Below are 22,914 nucleotides of genomic sequence, written 5' to 3'. Positions count from 1 at the left end.
CATCTGTCGAGTTTGTCCCATAATATTGATCTATCCACAGTGTGAAACGCACCCACATAATCCACGTCACAGATATACAGAGATCTGCTCTTAGACAGTGATCGTAGTGGGCGGGAGCGGTGCTCCTCTACTTCTTTTAATTAAGTTTTACCGTTCCTATATTTTTATTTTAAAAAGAAACCATTCCGGAACAGTTTCGTTTTAAAATAAAAGTCTAGGAAGAGGTTGGAACTTGCACTTTCATTGCACTGCACAACACGTTTCCTTGTAGAACAGGCACATGTGTTTTAGGGTTTGTAGAGTGCGTCGGAGGGGGATGGGGGGTGATGGGTTTGTGGGGAGTGGTGCAGGCCAGTACTACTTCTTTTCGTACACTTCGATCACTGCTCTTAGAATACAGTGTTTTCCAGAAAAAGTAAAACAAACACCATAGATTTGTCATAGTGTTGACTCCCTTACGGTTGTTTATTGATGATTTTTTTTATTCTTTAGTTCAGGTGTTCAATTTATCCAATAATATATAGGTAAATATTTTAGAGAGGGAGTCAGCCATGACTAATAGACGATAGTTTCCTGGTAAATGCAAAGGTCATTTTTTATGTGTCGGAATTAAAATAGATTTCTTCCAGGACTCATGATGAAGATCTGATATATCACATCCGCCCATAAAAAAGGGGCCTTTTTAATGATCGCGCTAGCAAGCCTGTCAGTGCCTGGTGCCCATGAAGGTTCCAGCTCATTTATACATTAGTGCAATGACTGCAGTGTACTGCAGTGTACTGAAATAGAGAATTAGAACATTGATTGGGAAATGTTATCTGCAAGCCTGGCCACTGTACGATCCGAGCATAGCTCTGTTTTTCCATGGATCAATATACTGGGATCTATAATTGGATTCTGACTTCAGACACTATCCTATATGTTCAAAGAGGTGGTATAATTCCTCTTGTGCTTAAACAAAGACCCAGTGAATAAGCCTGAATCTGATCACGTTGGTACTTCTGAAATGAAGATGTATTCTGCACTAATTTCAAGGGTATACAAAGCTTACAACTAGCATCAATGTTTAGAAGGAATGAGTTGGGGCCACCTCGTAACTACTGACCAATACATTTATGCAATTGTGCAACTATTCTGTGCAGTGTATACATTTCCACCTGCATTACCCTTTTACAGAGGGATTTCAAGATGGCGGACTGAAGTATACACTAACAAACTACTGACCATGCATCTTTTGAATCTTTAACTCATATTGATCAAATAGGAAAAATGAAGAAGGGGGGACCTTGCCAAATTTGATCGAGGGAGTGTCCAAGGATGGCTAGATGATCTATGGCTCAAGTCATGAGAACCACATGCTACATGATGGCCTTTCAATGTTCATTAGGTGGTAGTTGTCTAGTTATCCTGAAGCAGCAGCTGTCGTTCAGTAACAATATATACATATATGCAATTTCCTCTTGGCCAGGTACCTGATGTTAATACATTTTGAATAGCCACCCCTATTTGGTGAAAGAAAAATTAATTTGAGACCACTTTGAAATACAACACAATATACGTGCCCCTGCTGTTGTGGTTTGCACTGGTGGGTACCTGTGAGCACATCCCATGCAGCGCGCTGGCGATGGCTTTGGCGGGCACGTCACAGCGGAACACGTGGCACTTAAGCATGCAGGTGTCTTTGTCGTTAGCCACGAAGGCAAAGTCCCTGCAATGAAAAGGAAAGATTACTGTCTTCTTTCTGTTAATGTTAATATTAAAGGATGTTTGTACCGCACACTATCATCACCAGAGTGGTCCCCTGGCTGGGAGTTTACTCCTAGCAATGTCTAATGGGTGGCCCCCTAGACTGTTTCTGTATATTTTGATTCAAGCTTCGCATATCCGTACCATAGCTCCTGTAGACATCTATGGGCACTCACATGGTACCCAACTGAACTATAGCTAGACCAAAAGTGGCAGTCTCATAGCAGATGCTTCAGACTCTAACATACCTCGTAACTCAACTTCACATAACCTTCCAAGAGAGAATAATAACACTCTCAACGGGTGCTTCCATACATCCCACCAGACCTAAAAAATCCCCCAATTAACGCTTGTGTGGCACCCAATAGACTAATACTTAGCACCCTGAAGAACCTCTTATATAGCTCATACTACATCCTGAAACACGTTGGTTCTCCCTTAATCACGCCTGTAACATAAACACAGCAACATCACAAAACAACAAAGAGCACAGTGAAAGGCAGTACAACGGGTATCATTCATTTTGCTCAGTTGTTGTAGGTAAAATTAGGACAATTTTGACATTTAGAGCAAACATATTAAAGAGACAATGCTATCAGTGGACAGAGAATGGAGTAGGTATGTGGAAGTGGGGTGCAGGGGAAGTGCGATGTTCAGAAATGGCATGTTAGAAGGAGGAGGTGGAACTAAGACTGGTTACTTATGTGGCCCTGCAGATCTTTTGGACTTCAACTCCCATCAGCCCCTGCCAGCATAGTCAGTGGTGAAGAATTATGGGAGGTGTAGTCCAAAAACATCTGCATTGCTGCATAATAAGTAACCATGCATTACAAGGTAATGGGCCTCATTACGACCCTGGAGGCCGCGGTATGAATGGTGCCGGTAACGTACCGGCACCCTTCATACCAGGCCGCCACATTACGAGTTTGCTTGGGAGTGGCGGTATGCATGTCTGGTCTGGCCAGACGTGCATACCGGCACCCGCGAGCAGACCAGTATTCTAACAATGGACCCGTCATTAACAGATCCGTTGTTAGCATCCTCCCCATTCTCATTTGAGCCCTATAATGACGGCATGGCTACCTCCAAACTCGTAATGAGGCCCAATGTCTTTTAGTAAATGAGTTAATTTAAGGGAGAAAATGTGGACTGGCCTCTATGTATTGATTTGCGATTTACGTTCAAACGCTACATATCGCACAGCAACCATTTCAAATCACTTGCCCAGTAGATGGACGGCTTACAAGTGGAAACTGAAAATTAATTTAGGTAATTCTTTGTGAATGCTGGCTCTGTGGGGGGCCTACTTCATCTATAGTTTGAAGAAGTGAGAGCAGAACAATGATCATTGATGTTATCTAGTGCCTCAACTGAGAGGAGGGGGAAGAGGCAGCCAATTCAGGTAACACCAAAGTTTGTGGTTCAATTACCACATGTGCATAAATTAGGATAACTTTTAACTCCTTTATATTTGTATACACCCACACAGTCTGAGAGCATGAGACCAAAGTAAGGCTCAGTTGGGTTCTTTTGCATTATTTTGATGATATTGTGGTACTATTTTTGCAGAGCATGCATTTCTTTTCTGATTCAATTCAATACATTCAATACAAGGACTCACTATTTATTGTTAGCCGAGGTTCAGATATGTACAAATTATATAATGTCCAAAAGTTTAGATCCCTCTGTCAGCATTATTTTCAATGTGCTGTTGGTGTTGCCTAAAGTGAGGTATTGGGGGAATTAAACGTATCTGGATGATGTCTCTATGGTGAAGAAAGTCATGTTGCCGACACGGTCCAGTAGATGGCAATTTGGCGCAGCAAACGTCCCTGCTGGTGTTGCAGTCTGCCAATAAGCTCCTTTTGTGCACCAGAATTCCATAAGGCTAAGGATATGCAACGTTCCCCATTTAACTTGAATTATTAGGTTCTACAACTTGACATTGTGTGTCCCAAGGAGACTGTTGCAGGTACAATCTCTCTTTTGTGTAAATTAATTTGAATACATTGAATAATGTTTTGCACTTCAGTGCAATATACTGCCTTATATATATCAGACATAGCAGCCGATCTCAACTCAGCAGGCCTGATTCCTCTTAAGTTGGGGCTGTAAAAACAGCATGGCTATCATATGCTGACAACTTCCTTCTCTTCGATCGTTCTCAAGTTGGAATGAGGAGGTTGTTGAGTGCCTTTATCAAATACGCTAAAGCCAATGGTCTTAAAATAAATCCAACAAAAAATAAAAATCTGTAACTCTCGCAAGGAGGGAAACGTTTGAGCAAATGGAAGCTCAAGAATCAGCTAGTGGGAGGAGTGACAAGCTTAACTTTTTTGGGCTTTCATTTCTCCTCAAAACCACAAATGAAGGAAGAACAAGCCCTTCTTGGTATGAAGGCGAAGACACTGACCAATCAACTATTACAAGTGGATAAACGATTCGGAAGATTGCTGATTCAAGCGCAAATCCAATTTTATGAAGGGAAGGTGGTTCCAAAGCTTATATATGAGTTAGTGCTATGGAACGACATGCTAGAAACATGTCTGGACACAATTGAAGAGATGATGTCGAGACGGGTTTTGAGCGTCCCCAATTGTGTCCTGGTAGCCGCCATACAATATGAGCTGGGCCACCTCTCCTTAAAGACTCTGGTGCAATGGCAAAGCCTCTCCCTTTACCAGAAAATCATATCCTCTAATTCTGTCAACATGTTTATGGTCATGCGCCTCGCCTTAAAACTAAGAACGGATGAACTACATAATGGGGATACGTTTCTGGGAAAGTTGGGAGAAAATTATGAATCCATGCTAAGTGACTAATCCTCGACAGTGGTGTGCTGAGGGAGAACCCCAAGAAGGTTAAGAAAGGGCTGTACAAGTGGGATTGGACTAATTCCATTAATTTGTTCCATGGTTATTCTTTCTTGTGTCATTTGTCCCACGAGCATAAGCTCAGAGGTGCGACAGCACCATATTTGATGCAATTCCTTTCGTTCACTTATCACGAGGCTTCGCTGGAATTTGTTCCCTACGAGGGAGATTTCCATACGGCGTGGATTAACAGATTCAACATAAACCCTTTATAGACTCTGAGAAGTTAAAGGGTCGATAGAATCAATTCTGCATTTTATTATGGTATGCGCTGCCTTACAGCGGGAAAGAAATGGATATTTTAAGAAGGAAATTGAGTCCCATCGAGTGCTTGGTGTGAAAGATTTGTGGAAAGGATTGTTGTATGCAGTGAGAACCCCAGAAGCTGCGAGGGTGGCCGTATTCTTAAACTCTTGGAAATTATTTAACATAGAGGATGAAAGTCAACCAAACGATGGTAATGCACTTAACCACGTGCAAAGGGAATACTATAATAATACATTCATTGTCAATGTTTTATATTTTTTATGTCATTCCAATTGTGAACTCGGTAGACGTTTTATTTAGTAATGTTTTAAAAACCTGCTTTTGTCTGTGCTTTTTTCACTTTCTTTATTGTTTTGTTTTGTAAAGGTTTGTAATAAACCAAATACAATAAAAAAAATGTTAAAAAATATGTTGCACTTCAAAGCCTCCAAGACAAGGAACATCTGTTTGTTCCATTGACTGTTTTAGCGTGTAGACCCATGCCTCCTGAACTTTGACCTCAATCAGTCATGGTGCAGTAACAAGCTGACTCGCTGTAAGAGCACCCACCACGGAGCCAGGACTCCCGCGAGGATTCCTACTCTCCATTTTACCTAGAGAATAGTGAAAGAGTATCACTGCCTGGAGTCATCAGGAGAAAAACGATCACATCCACTTTCACTTGAGCAGAATGGAGGCGATACTCACAACATTTGTCTCCTAAACATATTTTTGCAAACGTTCTTTAAATGTGCAGCTTTTTCATTTCAGTGTCTTTTTTTATTCTAGATTTTGGTTAAGTATAATAGTGTGATATTTTTCTGAATAAAAAGTTATACAGACGTTTTTATAGCAAACAGTTAAAACAGTATACATTTACTGAGAGTGGCTGTCTTTGCTACCTGCAATTTGAGACCCCGCATTCCCACTCCGCATAGTACGCCGCGTTCAGCCAGTCAAGCAGGCGCTCTTGTAAACTTGTGATCTTGGGCCATCAGGGAGAGCAATGATCTCCCAGAGCAGCTCTGGAATTTCTAGACCTGCCACAGAGGGAGAAGATATCAGGCTTCTCCTCCCTACTGTCCAGGCATTACTATGGCCTTGAGTTAAGACCGTGTGATTGAGATGATCGTGCATTCGCATGAACCTCACATCTACTCTAGTGGGGGAGGGGTCTGTGATCAGCTCCGCCGCTGCCCAGCAGATGAACGCCTGAAGCTTCCTCACCAACGCACTCATTTGTTCTGCTGACTGGTGACCGCCCTGGGTTGCGCCCCTAAGACCTGCCTGGTCGAGCTTTTGGTCCAGACTGTGCAGTTCATCGTGCCATGCATTGCTTTACCCTTAATCTTGCTCTGATGATGAAACCCGCCAGTGTTTAGTGTTGCCAATGATTATGAGAGTGTAGTGTAGAATAGCTCATACATTTTTTTTATTGTATCTTTAGTTTATAAAACGTTAACACATTAGAAAAACATTATTCAACAATACAATCAAACGAACACCATCACAAAATCATACATAAACATATTCTTCCTATGATTTTCCAAAATTCAATGATATGAAATTATAAATACACATTTTCCCCTAACGCAACATGACTGTTTAAAAAAAAAAGCATGAGAGCAAGAATTAGTGAAGCATTACCCACCACGCCCCCCAAACAGTTAATTCCAAAACCATTCAGAGCTCCAGTTAGTCAGCTGAGTCACAAATCGTCCGTAATAATGAACCCTGTCACGGGAGAGTGCAGGACAGAATGGCACCCAATGTTGAGGGACTCCAAGGTCTTTTCACCTCAACATCTACTGGACCTCAGCCTCAGGCGATTTCTCATAATTTCTTACTCACTTTGCTCTGAATGAACGCGCTCAATAGATAGGCAAGTGTGATGTAATGAAGAGCTCTTCCAACTGATCTTACACTTAAGATATGACATTTCTAGAGAAAGGGGTGCGGATAAGCGGTTTTGCCCAAATGAAGGAGAAAAACTGCAAAACAACAACCCTTACTCCAGTTGCCCCTTCCCCAAACAGTTGAGAGTAGACAGACAAGTGCATATTTAAGAGCAACTTGTCCCTTCCCTTCCTCAAGTGTGGGGAGAGGAAAACAGAAACACAATTCCACATGCCCTGTACCCTTGTTATAAGGAAAACTAACCTCTCCTATTATTCCAGAACTGAATAGTGGCCCTAGTAAGATATTGAGCCAGGAAGTGGGGAGGGGTGGTTGGAGGAAGCAGAAGGATGCTTGGGATACCAATTACAAATATACATGACCTTATAGGCCCAGAATTAGGTACTTTCCACTGTGGGAGACTATGGGTGCGAGGAGATTATTCCTGATTATGCTACAAGAGTGGGGAGTCTGTCCCGCATTTAGGAGGTGATTACACTGAGCGTGGTGACAGGATTGTGCCAGATTACCCTGTATGGGCGAGGGGCCTCTTCTGTCTTCCACAGTGGGAGGCAAGGGGTCTTTCTCTGATAGCCATGTGTGGGGAGGGGCTTGTCCCGCATTGGAATGTGAGGGATTTGTCCCCCACTGGAATGTAGGAGGTGGCGGTGCATGCCAGATATTGGGTGTTCCCTGCACATAGTCTTTCGGGCACTTCAGATGCTTGCCTGCCAGGCATGCATGTCCAACAGGTTGTAAGATATTGTTCGGAAGAGGGTTCTGCGGTTGATGATGAGGGTGGTGTGGGGGGAGAGGGATTGGGTAGATTTCTAGACAGACCCATGCCTTTGAGAGACAGGAAGGTAATGTGACTGGCTCCGCCTGAACCCTAGCAACCTTTCAGAGGCACGTCTAGCGGTGACAGATTGGGATCAAGGGTAGGGGTTTGCAGAACCATCTGAGGTGAGGGGACAAGGAGGCAAATGGGCAGTGCCAACAGAGCAGATAAGAAAGAAGAGCAGGCGAAAGAGGAAGACTATGAACTGGGACTGCGGAGTGAAGGCTAAGAGCAGTAGAAACTGGTGTATACACAGGGTTGCTTAGCTGTGTAGACGTTATTTTGTATTTCTGAGGTGATGAAAAAAGATCAAATCTGCCTGGGGCACTAGAATAAAATGTGGGAAATATTTACAATAATATTTCCCAATGTAATTCTAAAAATAACAAAACAAGCACATTTTCCCTGGCTTCATTTATTTAGATTACATATTCCTGTGTTGCTGGACTGTCTCCAGAGCTTCTGCTGCATCCGTTCCTCCTGCCTTTCTCACTCCTTTGGTATCCTCTCTGCCCGGAAGTGAAGTCAGAGCTGACAATTCCATCAGCACCGAGAGAAAATCTCTTGAAAATTTCAAAAACATCCAGAATCCACAGGCAATTTAGAAAATCTCTGCTCATAAGAAATCTGTTTTTTCTTTGCAAAATGGCTTGTGCCACTGATTTGGGCCACCTCTGCCTGAAGCCTTCCACAGACTCTAAGGTGACATTTACTCACTAGCAGATGGGAGCTGAGGGTGAGCGAAGGAATAACCCGTGGTGTGGGAAACATTCACCAAGGCAGTCATGTGGCCACCATTTCAGTGCCATTGCCACCAATTGAGAATAAGCTCTTACCTGTCTCTTTGGAGCAAGAAAGCATGTAGAGGGAAAGAGAAGCAAGAAGAAAACGTGTGATTAAACAGAAATCAGAAATGACATCCTTTTCAAAGTTGCAGGACACGTCTGAACTAGGTTGTCAGCATTATCCTGGTCTGACATTGTATCCCCCGGCTTCCTGGCAGAATGAGACACAGTACCTCATCGTCTGTCTTTCTCTTTCGCAGTTCTCACTCTATGAGGCAAGTCCTCACCCAGGAGACAGGCGTTTCACAAGACCCCTAACACATGCTTTTGCTCTTCCCATTTTTTCTTCTTCACCCCTAAACTGGTTATAAAAGCACCTCTGACTCACACAGACTTCCTGTTTAGTCTCCACTGGAGGTAGGTTCACGTGGGAAACTCCCCAGCATGACGTAGGTAAATATGATTGCACTATTTCAACATGATTGTGGATATATTATATTGTAAATATGTTGCTCTTGCTCTTTGCATATTCCCTGGCTCATTGGGTGCAACATGCACTTGGCCATAGGCGACTCTATATATTAAGGGTTTATATCTGGATGTCAGAAATTATTTTCTTTCTAATATGCCGTTGTTGTCTGCTTTGCGGAACCTATGACTAAGATCTGGCGTATACTTACCCCTGGTTAGTTCTATTTTCTGTAAGTGTGTTGGAATAAGGGAATAGATGGGCAAACCTTACTTTTGCTTAAATGTTAGGGGTCTAGGTGGGTGCTAGGTGAAATAGATTTACTCTGTGATAGGCACTGCTGGGAACACTTGTCTTTTTGCGCCTCTGTTGGACCATGTGAGCCCTTCACCTTTGCTTAGAAGCAGGTACTGCTGAAAATACCTTTTTTTTCTAACAACGTTATGATGGGTTTAAAAAGGCTTGAACAAAAGGCTTGAAAAACCCTTTCACCTGAAATGTGAAAGGAGAATAATCCATTTGACCAAGTCACATATTCCACAGTGCCACAACCATGACTGGAAGTTTACCTCTAGTTCAGAGCCAAGGCATTGTAGGTATGCAAATTAGTCCAGATGCAAGCCTTTTGCTCCAGAAATATATATTTGTCTTACAGGCAAGTGCTATTTTATACATCGCTAAATCAACCCAAGTCTGGCATTTTGCAAGGTTGCAGACAGCAGCATATATATATGTATACATTTGATTATGTCCAGACACGGATTGACTTCTTCCATTACATACATAAAATCAGGCTTAAAAGCTTTTTTCTTGCTAATCGATATGTGAAAAAGAAAATACGAAAACAGACAGGCCAAACGGACATTCTGATTGAAGAATTGAACACCTTGTTGGATCTTATTATATCGGAAAACCAACTGAACCCTGATGACACACAGAGTTAAATAGACTGGGAAGAGTTGGGCATCAACACCGATTGGTGGAAATTTTCAAAACTCAAGTATAAGTCCAAATTAAACCATGCGGCTCCTTCAGGATGATACATTGAAGCTTTCCAAAATCTTGTGATTAAAGATCTTAAAAGAATGAGGAAGTACAATTTCAGTAACATTCATAATCTAAGTTTGAAATCTAAGAAGGCCCTGAAGGAATTGCAAGATTTACTAAATTGAATTATAAAAGCATCGGATAAGGTCAGGAATGTTGGCTTAATGAATACCACTGATTACATCAAAGAAGCCAAGAGACAGCTACAAGATAGACTTTGCTATGAGAATTTGAGTGAGAACCCTTTAGAGACAATGCAGATCAATTTAGAGATTTTTCTGGCTCTGTGGAAAATATTAGGACTTGTAGATGAAGATTCATACAAATTCCTATTAAAAAACACTTGGTGACACCGAATACATATTTTCTCCCGAAAATTAATAAGAATGCAAAAAAAAAACTCCTGGGAGACCCTTCGTCACCTTAGTGGGTTCCTTGTACAAAAACATGTCTAAGTTGATCGATGAAGTATTACTCCCGTTTGTCTCCACTATTGCTTCCTTTCCGAGAGACACTAAAGAGTTTTATTTAGGAAGGATGAATGACATTCCATGGGAAAGTGAATATTTGTTTGCCACCATGAACGTTGTCTCACTCTACACCTCGATTCAGCATGGCACAGGCCTGAAAGCATGCCAGTACTATCTCAATACAAGGTCATTGAATTTCCTGAGGCATACAGAGATAATTTTAGGCATGATTCAATGCTGTCTCACAAATAATGTCTTCCTATTTGATGGTCAGTTTTACCGTAAAGTGCAGGGCACTGCCATGGGATCCACATTTGCGCTATTCTATGCCAATCTGACAACGGGATGGTTTGAGAAGTTCATTGTGTTGTCGGAGGGCAATGTGCAATATACTGATAAGCTAGTGCTATGGCTCAGATTCATAGACGGTCTGTTTATAATATGGAATGTGACAGAAAAAGATTGTCTGAGTTTTGTGAAGGTCTTGAATCAGAAAACGCTCAATTTAAGATTCACTGAATCCCATAGTTGTAAAGAAATTGTGTTTTTGGATGTACTTGTGGAACAGAAATTGGGGAAAATCGAAACCAATTCATATAGAAAACCCACTGGTTCACAAACTCCCTTGCATGCTACCAGTAATCACTGGAAGAATTTAATTTGGAGTATACCCAATGGGGAATTCCTCAGGTTGAGGAGGAATTGTTCGATCTTGTCATATTTGAACGAACAAAGCAAAGTTACTTGACAGGGCTTTAAAAATCAGTGTTAACCTAAACGGATGATTGAGTGTGCATTTGCGAAGGTTAGAGACATGCCCAGAGATAGCCTATCGACTAATGCAGAATCTCAATTGAAAAATTAGATTGATCTGGATGATTCCATGGTGATCATTACCTTTGACATGGCATCTAGTAACATCAGAACTTAAATCAATTGCCATTGGCATGTGTTACGTCTAGAATTTGGGTCCCACTTTGGCCATCAAACCAAGATCTATTTTTAGAAGATCCACTTCAGTTAAAGATCTGTTAGTACACAATTATATGACAAAGGAGCCCAAAGAATCTGAGGGGCAGTGACTTGTGGGCAATGCCAATGGCTTTCGCAAATGCACAAAATGCAAGATATGCAAGTTTGCACAAAAATGTACTTCTTTTGAGCATCTGATTTCAAGACAGTCCATTGAAATCAGAAACAAGATCTCATGCACTACAGAATCTGTCATCTATGTGCTCATGCGTCCTTGTCAAAAGTGGCATGTAGGGAGCACAGTCTGCAAATTAAAACTGCACATTTTTCAGTATGTACGTGCCATAAAAAACAATGACCCATCATACCCGATGGCGAAACATTTTAAGGACACACACCAAACCGATTTGACAGGTTTTAGGTTTTTTGCTGTTGTATCTATTCTGGTGCCTCCGAGAGGTGGAAATCGAGAATGGAGTCTGCGCCAGCTAGAAACAAAGACCATACTTGATTTTGAAACACAATTCCCCAGTGGCCACAACATAGATGAAGAGTTGTATACCTTTTTATAACATCTTTCAAAACTAAATATTTTTTCACACATGGCAGTTGACTATTGGTAACTTGTCTGTAATTTTCCTGTAACATGTATTTTTAGATGCATTTTCAGATGCATTTTTAGATGCATGCTTGATGAATTTAGAGGTTTGTATGATGCTTTAATTTTTTCCTTGGGATTTTCTTTGGTTTCCCTATTGGTTTGAGATTCATTGGGAATATAGTTTTTTGATTTGCCTGTTTTTTTTGCTATTTGCACATATGAACTTACAAGCATCGAATGATGAGTGACCGAACCTTGTTAGTTAGAAACATGTTTGTCTCATGTCACAACATGAGTTGTTAAAATTTCAGTGCGGTAACACTGACATTGAAGACTTAGGGCCTCATTACACGGAAGGCGGTAATGGTTAACGGCCACCGTTAATGGTAACGGTGACCGTTAACCATTACCGCCTTACTACGAGGTCCCTTAGCGGGTTGGTGCTTTAACGCCTGCTTTTTGCAGGCGTTAAAAACCAACCCGCTAAGGGACCTCGGAGCTAATTACGGCACCGCAAAATTGCGGTGCCGTAATTAGCGCCTTCCCCATTCCCATAGAGCCCTATGGGGCAGAAATGGGAATGGGGAAGGGCAATGGCGGAAGGGGGATTTACCGCCCCACCAACCTTGGAATGGGGCGGTAAATCCCCTTTCCGCCAAGGCGGTGCCAGTAATTTACCGGCATGGTCCAGGGTGCTAATAGCACCCTGGATCACCGCCTTCCGTGTAATGAGGCCCTTAGAGGCCATTTAAATGTATGTCCCCAGCATCACCAAGGGGAACGATCGATGATGAATATGTTATGTTGCACTAGTTGCTTTTATATCACTGTTTAAGCATCTGACGCAGGGTTTGTAGTGTTTTATTGATGAACGTTTTTTTCTGAGCATGTCTATTTGATATTTCTGGTCTCCCGGATACACTCGTCACTTTATGCACTATGCACTTTTATACTTAATTCACGGAAGATCAAATGCACTTTATGAAACTTTGTTGGCGAGCACTATGCACTTTACATAGCGACATGACCGAAAGGCCTAATACCAAGCACTTTATATGTTTCAGAAATGTTAGATTCCGACATAATTTTTAGCTATAGAAGCACCCTGGGCAGCTTTTTCTTGTGCAACATGAGACATAATTGTAGTTCTTGGCTGATACTACATTATTATGCAAGTATTTATCAAAACATTATTGGCTTCACAATGTGATTATGTATGGATACCCACAAATTGGCATACATGATGATTGCAATTTTATTCCATCTTCATCATTTTTTACCATCTAAGACATTTAAAGCACTAAGCTCTTTATTTCTGTCTGTTAGTTTGGTGAAATTGCAAATCTATTTTTAAATATGTGTGTGCACTAAGCAATTTATTCCATCATCTAAGCACTATGCACTTTACTACAATATGTTATACATTGAACCCCTATAACATGGCCGACAGCTTTTACGTGTCTTCAATGTTATCCCGTCTTGTAATCAACACAAAGAAAGGATTGCCCCTTTCTAGCCAGTAGATTAAGCATATGCTTTAAGAGTGATTCCACACTGTGTTTGAATATTAAAGTGAACAAGCAACAAGACGTTGCGAAACGCGTCAATTGTTGGCTTCAATGTTTCTGCTGAGGGATCCTTAAATAAAGAATCAATTTGTGTGCCACAAAGATCGCCTTCCTGAACGTTTTTGCTATTATATGGTGGAGGATTGCATTTGCAATGTGCTCTGCATGTTTTCTTTTCTTTTCCATATATATATATATATATATATATATATATATATATATATATATATATATATATGTATATATATATATATATGAAGAAAAACACAAACCCCTTCGTGGTTGTAGCACTTCAAAAAACCACCCAGTGGGTATGTACAAGAGTATTCCAGCCCGTGGCAATGGCAGACCAGGTCGAAGCCAGGAGACGAGCAGCGGCAAGCATTTTATTTAATCAAGAATCAATAACAACAGAAATTGAGGTGGACAACAGTTTACCAGCAAGTCTAACTGTACAGCAGAAATTGGACAAGCTTGAAAAGATTAAAAAAAGGAGATATCAAAATGGTGGGAAGCAATGACATTACAGACATATCTTGAAGTTCAAAGAATCCCGAGAGGATTGAGAATCCTCACAATCCCTACGTTTGAAGATATGAATCCTGAACTAATCAAAGAATGGACAGATCACACTAACACATGTTCCTTCAAGATGATCGACAAAGTCTAGTTAAATATGCAGAAATAGACAGAATTAAACTTCTCAAAGACATTGAAGTAATGGAGGAACAGCTTTTCTCTTCAGAAGATGGCAATGAATGCAAAAGGAGAATGTCACGTCTGGAAGAAAATCGTGAGAGATATGATGGTGAGATCAGAATGAGGAAACAGCATAAGTTCAAACGAGATCGTATAGATTACGAACAAGGGAGGATCTACACCTTTTCTAAGAGATTTGACAATCCCATCAAAATTAGATTGCAACAAATAGAAATCAATAATGGCCAAGCGATAATGGCCAAGTGACAGCTCCAGCAAGTGAAGAACCGAGCAGCTCAGAGATGAGCTCATCAGAAACAGAAGGAATGGGTTCAAAAATGTTTTCTTTTTTAGAGGAGTTCAAACTACTGCAACTAGACAGCAAGTCAGACAGAAGAGGACAAGGCCAATACAAGGGACCAGGAAGAGGGGCAGCAACAAGAGGCGGCAGAGGAAAACGAGGTGGGGCAACAAACACAGACAACCAATCACCCTTGGCAATGAGATCTGGAGTCAAACAGAAGGGGAAAACCCGAGGCATCAAGACCTCCAATTAAAAATCTTAAATATTTCTAAAAGAAGTCTGACTGATCATGAATTATCAGTACTTTCCCTGGGTCTCTCCTTTAGCCCTTCCCATTTCTTCGATTATACATCCACCAGATTAGATTTATTCAAATTTACCAAAAAGCTTAAACTTACTAAGTTTCATGCCACAAAAATTGAAGAAAATCAAGGCCTGAAGAAAAAACATGCAGTGAGAGATGTTTCCATACTATCGGAAAAAGATCTGACTAGTCTTTTATGTTTAGCTAATATGGAAGAATCTATGGAATCTAATATGGATAAAAGTACTAGAATGGATGATGCCATGTTAGAAGCAACGTTAGGGATCTCTACAGATTTGAACTGCAACACCAAATTTAGACCTCAATCCATCTTCTGTCCTAATATAGCATGTGGATCGATTGACATTTTTGAAGAGTTAGTGATGAAAGATCTTAAAAAACTATCAAGTAAAATCTTACCGGCTGATTGTAATCTCAACTACTCACAATTCCAGGCATTACAAATGTTGAAAAGTGACCACTCTATAGTCATAAGTCCATCAGACAAAGGCGGAGGAATTGTTTTTATGGCTAGCGATAAATACGAACTGGAAGCCAAGAGACAATTGAGCGATAGCACCAACTATATTCCGATAGAAATGGAGATACTATTGGAAACTAAAATGGTATATCATGAAAAGCTAAAAGAGTGGTGTGATTTGGAGCTCATAGATCGTGATGAATACTTTTTTCTTAAGAATGCCCATCCAGTGACTCATTTGATTTATTTCAATCCCAAGATCCATAAAAGTTTAATAGACCCTCCTGGTCATCCTATTGTTTCTTCGATGGGCAGTTTGCTTGAAAATACTTCCAAATATTTGGACTTTTTCTTCCAGCCGTTTGTTGTGAGCGTGAGCGCGTACATACGAGACACTGCTGATTTACTTTCGAAATTGGAGAATATTAACTGGGAACCTGGATATTTTCTTGTTTCATTAGATGTGGTATCTTTGTACACTTCTATCCAGCATGCAGCTGGCATCAAGGCATGCCAATCCTTCTTGGAAAGTAGATCTATCAGTTATCGACAACATAACACGATGCTATTGAATATGTTGCAATTCTGTCTGGAGCACAATTATTTTCTTCATGCAAATCAGCTTTACAAGCAAATACGAGGGACAGCTATGGGGTAGTTTATGGCTCCCACATATGCCAATTTATACATGGGATGGTGGGAGACACATTAGGCGTGGACAGAAGAATTGGAACATTGGACCCAACACATAAAAATCTGGTATCGTTTTATAGACGATTTGTTTATAATTTGGGATGGGACAGAATTGGAGCTCATGGAATATGTGAGCATACTAAATGAGAACACATTTAATCTAGAGCTAACAACAGTTATCAGTAAATGCAATTTGGTATTTTTAGATGTCGAATTACAGGTGGAAAATGAAAAGCTAACATCTAAACTATACAGGAAACCCACGAGTTACAATTCAACTCTCCACGCCAAGAGTCACCACCCTAGAGCCCTAATAAACTCCATTCCCTATGGAGAGTTTTTGCGAGCGAAAAGAGCAAGTAGCAACAGCAATGATTACACAAATGAAGCTAAAAACATCAGTCAGAGATTTACCAGACGTGGTTATGGGAAAAATGTCATCTCTAGAAGCTACATGAAAGCAGAAATACTCACTAGAGAATCGCTACTGTCTAATAAAAATAGAGTAAATGACAACAAAATCAGACTTATCACAGGATGTAACCATCAAGCCAAAGAAATTAAAACAATCATGAACAAACATTGGAAGGTCCTGCTTACTGACCCTCATCTCAAGTTAGTTTTTGATGACGTCCCCCCACATCACTTACCGTAAGGCTCCAACTCTTAAAACTATGTTATCTCCTAGTATGGTCATCACCAAACCAGCAGAGAATATGAAGATGACTCAGATGAGTAGAACTGACTTCTACAAATGTGCTCATTGTAAATTGTGCAATCATGTGTCCAAGGTTCCTTTTCGAAGTGTGAATGGCCAATGTTGGAAATACAAACATAGAATTTCCTGCATTACGAAATATGTAGTATATGTGATTACATGTGCCTGTGGCCTTCATTATATAGGCTTGACGATAGGCCCTTTAAAGATGCGGATTCTCCAACATTACAGAGCCATCAAAAATGGAGATTTGACCTACCCTCTCACTAGCCACTTCCAAGAGAAACATAATGGGGATGTGACATTTCTATCCTTTACGGGGTTGGCTCATATACCACAGAACAAAAGATTAGGTAACCGCGAATTGAGATTGAGGCAATTAGAAGCCACATTCATTGGCAAATTTGACACCTTGAAACCAAAAGGTTTGAACATAGATGCTGAACTATATGTGTTCTTACAGATATGAGTTTGCCCACTATGGGGCTAGTCATTTCCCCTTGTATTGTTTTATGAAGGGTATGGTTTTTAGCATGGTTCTACCTATATCTTGCCTTGTGTATTTCTGTGAAATAGTTAGATACTTTGGGTAATCAGTATAATATACTCTGTATTCATGAGTTATAAGTTGCTATTTGCACATATCTGAGGAGTAGTCTCAGTCATTTGATGATCCTCTGGCTACATTTTCTTGAACTGTTCCAAAAAGGTATAGTGTTTAGTATTGATCTATCTATACCATGCACATTGCACTTTTGTGAAAGAGTTAGTTATTGTTGTACTGTAATTCACCCAACTGCTCATTCTTTGGATAATGCTGCTATCCATTGGTATTGTATTTTTAAATTGCGATTTGCACGTTAGTGAGAATCATACTCTGACAGAATTTGTCCCGTTAATATTCCTGTTCCAATTACATATGTTGATTAGATGAATGATTTTATGTGACTTTGATTCACACATGCCATTGGAAGATCAATCTAAATATAGGGCATTCGCCCTCTGACACTTTATATACCATAAGGAAATTTTGCAGCAGTAGGGCACTTGCCCATTTACATATTGGCTGCTGCTGTTTGCTCGTTGCTCCAGGCTTGGAAGCACTTGCCCTTAGAGGGGGTGTATGGCTAATAGCAGCCATTTGTGCTGCATTTAGCCATTGTATGTTAAACAGGCACATTTGTGTATTTGTTACACATCGATTGTGATTTAATGACAATTTTTATATAAGGGCAGTTTCGAGCGTCTCTACGATCGTGCTATCATCAAAGTGAAGTTTTTGCACGATATGTTCAAGCACTTTTCCTTCTTACCTACCTCATTCATAGGGTTTTGACCACTCCAATATGGAGGTCATTATATTTGACAGGTTTTACCATCCTTCACGAAGCGGTCACATGACTGTTTTGCACGTGATGAGGAAACGAGAGGAGACACTCTGTAATTGCTTTTCTTTTTTAAACTCTTTGATGTGAATGCCGCATTTGGATTTTAAAGGTATGAGGAAGCCTGAGCATTCAGGCGGAACGCGTGACTTTCTTCCACCCGTGGGGTGAGTGCTTTGTGCAACCTTACGTCTGTCACAGGGATGAATGACTTTACCCCTGTTTTTGTAATGTGCTGTATTATGCAATAATAAATATGACATTTTAAAATAGCTAGGTCTTGTGTGCTGAAATACTCTTGTACATACCCACTGGGTGGTTTTTTGAAGTGCTACAACCACGTAGGGGTTTGTGTCTTTCTTCATGTTTTATGAATTTGGCTAAATTCGTTTTTCCAGCACCAGCCGCATTATGACGTAGAGCGCCATTTTTTAGCTAAACTGGTTTGTTCTCATATATATATATATATATATATATATATATATATATATATATATATATATATATATTTATATTTGCAAAACAATTTTTTTTGTACAGGTACAAAAACTGAAGTCGGAATGCACTCCCAAAAGCAGCACAGAAACACTGTGTTGACTTCCAGCAAAGAGGCAGGGACACCTGAAGATTTCCTGACAAGCAAAATCCTTTAATTATAATTTGTCACATAACAAAGAAAGTATCAGAAAAACGATGCGTTTTGCGGTGCACACACCTCTTGATCACGTTGGAAAATTAGACATAGAAAAGGCAACTTTAAATGAACACAGCACAACTTTAAATGAACACAGCTGTCTCTTTGGTTACACCCTGTGATAGAGTGTCTCATTTTAAAACGTAATGTTGTTCTGAACAAGAGTGGCAGACATCTTTCAGTATCTGATTGCTAGCATTGTTCCAACTGTTGAACCAATATGTAAAGTTCACACAAGCAATACATTAAAGGCAGTTTGGTGGAAAATTGTGTTTAGCCTTGTCACAGTGTACTCTTAGCTAAGAGTATATTTTGTGCGCGATATTAGAGCAAAACTATCCTGCATATGCGCATAAAAACTAATAATGCTCCAAAAACAATATTAACATAAGCTTATATGGGTACAGATATCATAGCACGTTATTGTAAATAAATAACCGTTCTTTTCTTAATTTCCAAAAGCTATTGTTGTTTCTGTCACAAGATGCTGTTGCAACATACTAGGTAGATTAGTTTATTATGAATCTCCGCCACCTACTGCCTAGTGGACACAATGCTAAACGCTGCATTAACCCATTATACAATCCAATCATGCCTATCATGCAACCTTATATCATGTGCAATAATGCAAAGTTGCTAAAAAGCTAAAATATGCGGAATCTGACAAAGACCACCATAGTTGCAAGTAAATAAAGTGCATAGTGCTTGTAAACGTATTTACTGTAAACATTTTGACTTGTGCAAAAAAGCAAAGCAGCATTTGGATAGCATATGTCGAATCCAACATACACAGCCATCAACAAAGATAAAGTGCATAGTGCTTGGGACTTATGTGAAACCGCCTATATGCTAAAGTGTCTAATGCATACGAATATTACACATGTAAGGTGCTATGTGCAAGGACCTATTCGGGAATGTATGTTGTATGGTGTACTATGCAGCGACCTCTAAAGCTGCAATGGAATACCTAAAAGCAGACCACCAGTCTTGTTACATAATCAAAAGATTAAAAAGAGACATGCTGTGAATGTCTAAATACGTTCGTACATGGAATGCTCCTATTGGAACATATAGAAAAAATAAAGAGAAAAGACTCAAATCTAAAAAGTTGTTAGGTCTATGAAACCAAAAATGTCAGGACTGCCACAGGGACTCTAGTGTATGGTTAAAATGTTTAAACTGCCCTGATGTGTAAATCAAATGCTGCCCAATAGACATAATAGAAAAGCAAACAAACCGAGTCAGAGAGCATATGTTCCTGATATGGACAAAGCTAGGAGGTATTAGAAACTAAACTATATTCTCTCAATAGAGGTAATGTAAATAAAGAAAGAAAATGCTCAAAAGAATAAGAAAAGTAAAAAGAAACAGGGCTCAAAATCCCCAAACAGTTCATACTGGAAACTTCATATATTGGGAACAAAACTAGAAGATTCAGAAGCTTTACCTACAAAATTAGACAATTGGAAAAATTAGGAACTCAGATTCTAACACTAGAGAAGATAGATGTAAAGATGTTCAACCATTTCTAGGTACCCAAAAAAGTGTAAAGTTCTTCATCTAAATTGTGTCCTTTGGATTTTTTGGTTTCCAATTGTCTAAGCAAAAGTTCTCGATTACCTCCCCTGGGTTGCTTTAAGACTGTATCTATGCCAAAATATGTAAAACCATCAACCTTTCCATCATGCACTAATTTAAAATGAAGAGCCATGGGATACGTTGGATCTGCATGTTTGATAGCGCGGATATGTTGGAGCACACGAAGCTTCAATTTGCCTATTGTGCTCCCAACATACCACTTATCACAGGGACAGACGAGCACGTAAACCACAAACTCGGTGTCACATGTGATGTGTGATGCTATCAGAATGTTTTTGGCCAGAATGGGATGTACACAATTCAAGGTGTCAGTGGCATATTGACAGGCTTTACATTTCCTGCACTTATAAAAGCCTGAAGTTTGTGTTTTAAGCCAGGTTTGACCTGTAGACATTATCAGCGGGTTCATAAAACTGGAGACCAGATTATCTTTGAATTAAGTAGAACACCGGAACGTGATGTTCATTCTGTCACCCAGTACTCCTCTCAAATGTTCATCAAGCTGTAGAACATGCCAGTGCTTTCGCATGATCTGCTGTATGTGCTGTGATGCTTTGCCATAGGTGAGAATAAGGCGTGTCTCACTACAAGATGTTTCTGGGCATGGCACTACATTAGATGTTAGGAGTGAAGAGCGATCTGGGTCCCTTACCTTGTGATACGCTCTTTCAAGTATTTTCTTTGGGTACCCTTGTTGTTTAAACTTAAAGGCCATGCGTGTACATTCTGCATCAAAAGTTTCTATTTTGGAACAGTTTCTCCTTATGCGGATAAATTCCCCATATGGTATGCTCTACTTTAAGGCGGTGGGATGGTTACTCTTGGCGTGTAGAGGTATGCTGGAACTTGTGGGTATATATATATATTCATTGAAAAAACCCTTAGCTAAAGAGACGTTAAGGTGAACATTAAAGTAGTAAAATGCTTGAAATTAGGCAGACAATTCAGGCAAAGTCACCTTAACGATTTGCCCCCTGTTACACAGCGTACGACCACAATGATGACATCAAAGATTACAGCACTGATGACATCATTGGTAACATCACTAATTAAAACATATATGACATCACTGATGACATCAATGCTGACATCAGAAATACCATCGTATGTGACTTGACAGATAAAAGCACTGATTACATTAATTCAATGTTCAACTTTTATGGCTATTTTCAGTGACATAAAATATATATAATATATATACATATTTTCAAAGTACAATTTATTCTGCTGTAATTTCTTTAAATTTAGTGTATGGTCCACAATTTGAAGTACATACAAAAATGAGTACAACAAAAAAGTAGCATAGTGTGTAAAGATTAATTTCCTTTGGCATGTCATCTGTTAGAGTGGAATAAAAAGTCATAATTAATTTAGCAAACAAATACCTGAAAGTAATATAAATCCAATTATATGTCTTCCATTTCTAAGCTTCATTACTTTTGTATATATGTAATTATGTAGCATTAATAATTCATTTAGACTACCCATGTTTCGAATTATTATAATATATCAGAATACAAAAGTGCATGTACTTCGATTTACATTTTTTTTGGTGCGATGTCCTTTTGCCAACATCAGTTTTTTCGATAGAATTTTTACCCAAGAAATTCCATCAAAAACTCATCAAAATATAGGTGGGTAAGGGGTCAGGTGGGGTTAATAACACACAGAAATAGGGGTTTTGGAGGAACCCCAAATGAAACAAATTAAAATGTTGCAAAGGATATTTCGAAAAAACAAATGTGGGTAAAACAACATAGAACCACTTTTTAATCTTTTTTATTTATTGTGATTTAGTTCGAAAGATCTTTAGACAACACATCCTATTTAAAACGACAACAAAAAAGAAAATTAAATCATAAAATACAATTGTTATAAAAAATGTAAAACATACAGGTTAAAAGACTAATCACAAATACTCAAACCTTCAATATTCTATTCATAAATTGGAAGTGATTGATCCCACATGTATACTAATACACTTCCAAACTCTAAAAAGAGCAAAATGTAGAGTTCCACAGTTTGTGTTTAAACAATAGGTCCAAAAATCCCCACTTTTTATTGCATCATATCAGAGCACAAAATCCCTCAAATTGTTCATATATACCTCACCTAGCTTGGGACTTTCTGTTAAAAAACTTTGAGAATGAGCTCAGTATCAATCTCAGTAAAACTAAGGTGATGCAATTCAGTGGGAGGAAGAATCTTAGACCATCTTTTTTTCTTTATGGGCAAACATGTGATTATGTTGAAGAGTATACCTATTTCATCGTTATCCATTGCTGATTGCAAAACGGATTGAATGCTTCCATGCTGTTATTCTTAATTGACAAATGTGCACAACATTCCGCAGGTTACTCCTGGGATGGTATTCTACCTCTCTATAAAGAGTGGTATGTCCTGTCAATTCTATATGGTCTTGAAGCCTTAACTATCAACAGTTGGAATACTCGAGGGCAATTTCTAGCGCACAATCTCATCTGCCTCAAAAAATGTACCTCTTGATATCCTACATCTTGAATTGGG

At 39.6% G+C, this 22,914-nt stretch overlaps 1 protein-coding gene across 2 annotated transcripts in view; it reads right to left on the bottom strand.

The window, feature by feature from the left end:
- The window catches only part of APBB3 (amyloid beta precursor protein binding family B member 3), a 645,194-nt gene that overhangs the window by 273,745 nt on the left and 348,535 nt on the right, over nt 1-22,914 (bottom strand). For both annotated transcript variants that reach the window (XM_069654242.1, XM_069654241.1), the window contains one exon: nt 1,594-1,708. In XM_069654242.1, coding sequence (XP_069510343.1) covers nt 1,594-1,708 — 115 coding nt within the window. The remainder of the gene's footprint in view (nt 1-1,593; nt 1,709-22,914) is intronic.

The sequence above is a fragment of the Ambystoma mexicanum genome, chromosome 3q (genome assembly GCF_040938575.1).
Source record: "Ambystoma mexicanum isolate Mex_15411 chromosome 3q, UKY_AmexF1_1, whole genome shotgun sequence".
Lineage (NCBI taxonomy): Eukaryota > Metazoa > Chordata > Amphibia > Caudata > Ambystomatidae > Ambystoma > Ambystoma mexicanum.
Note: the sequence above shows the minus strand (reverse complement) of the source record. Positions and strands in the feature narration are given on the sequence as shown.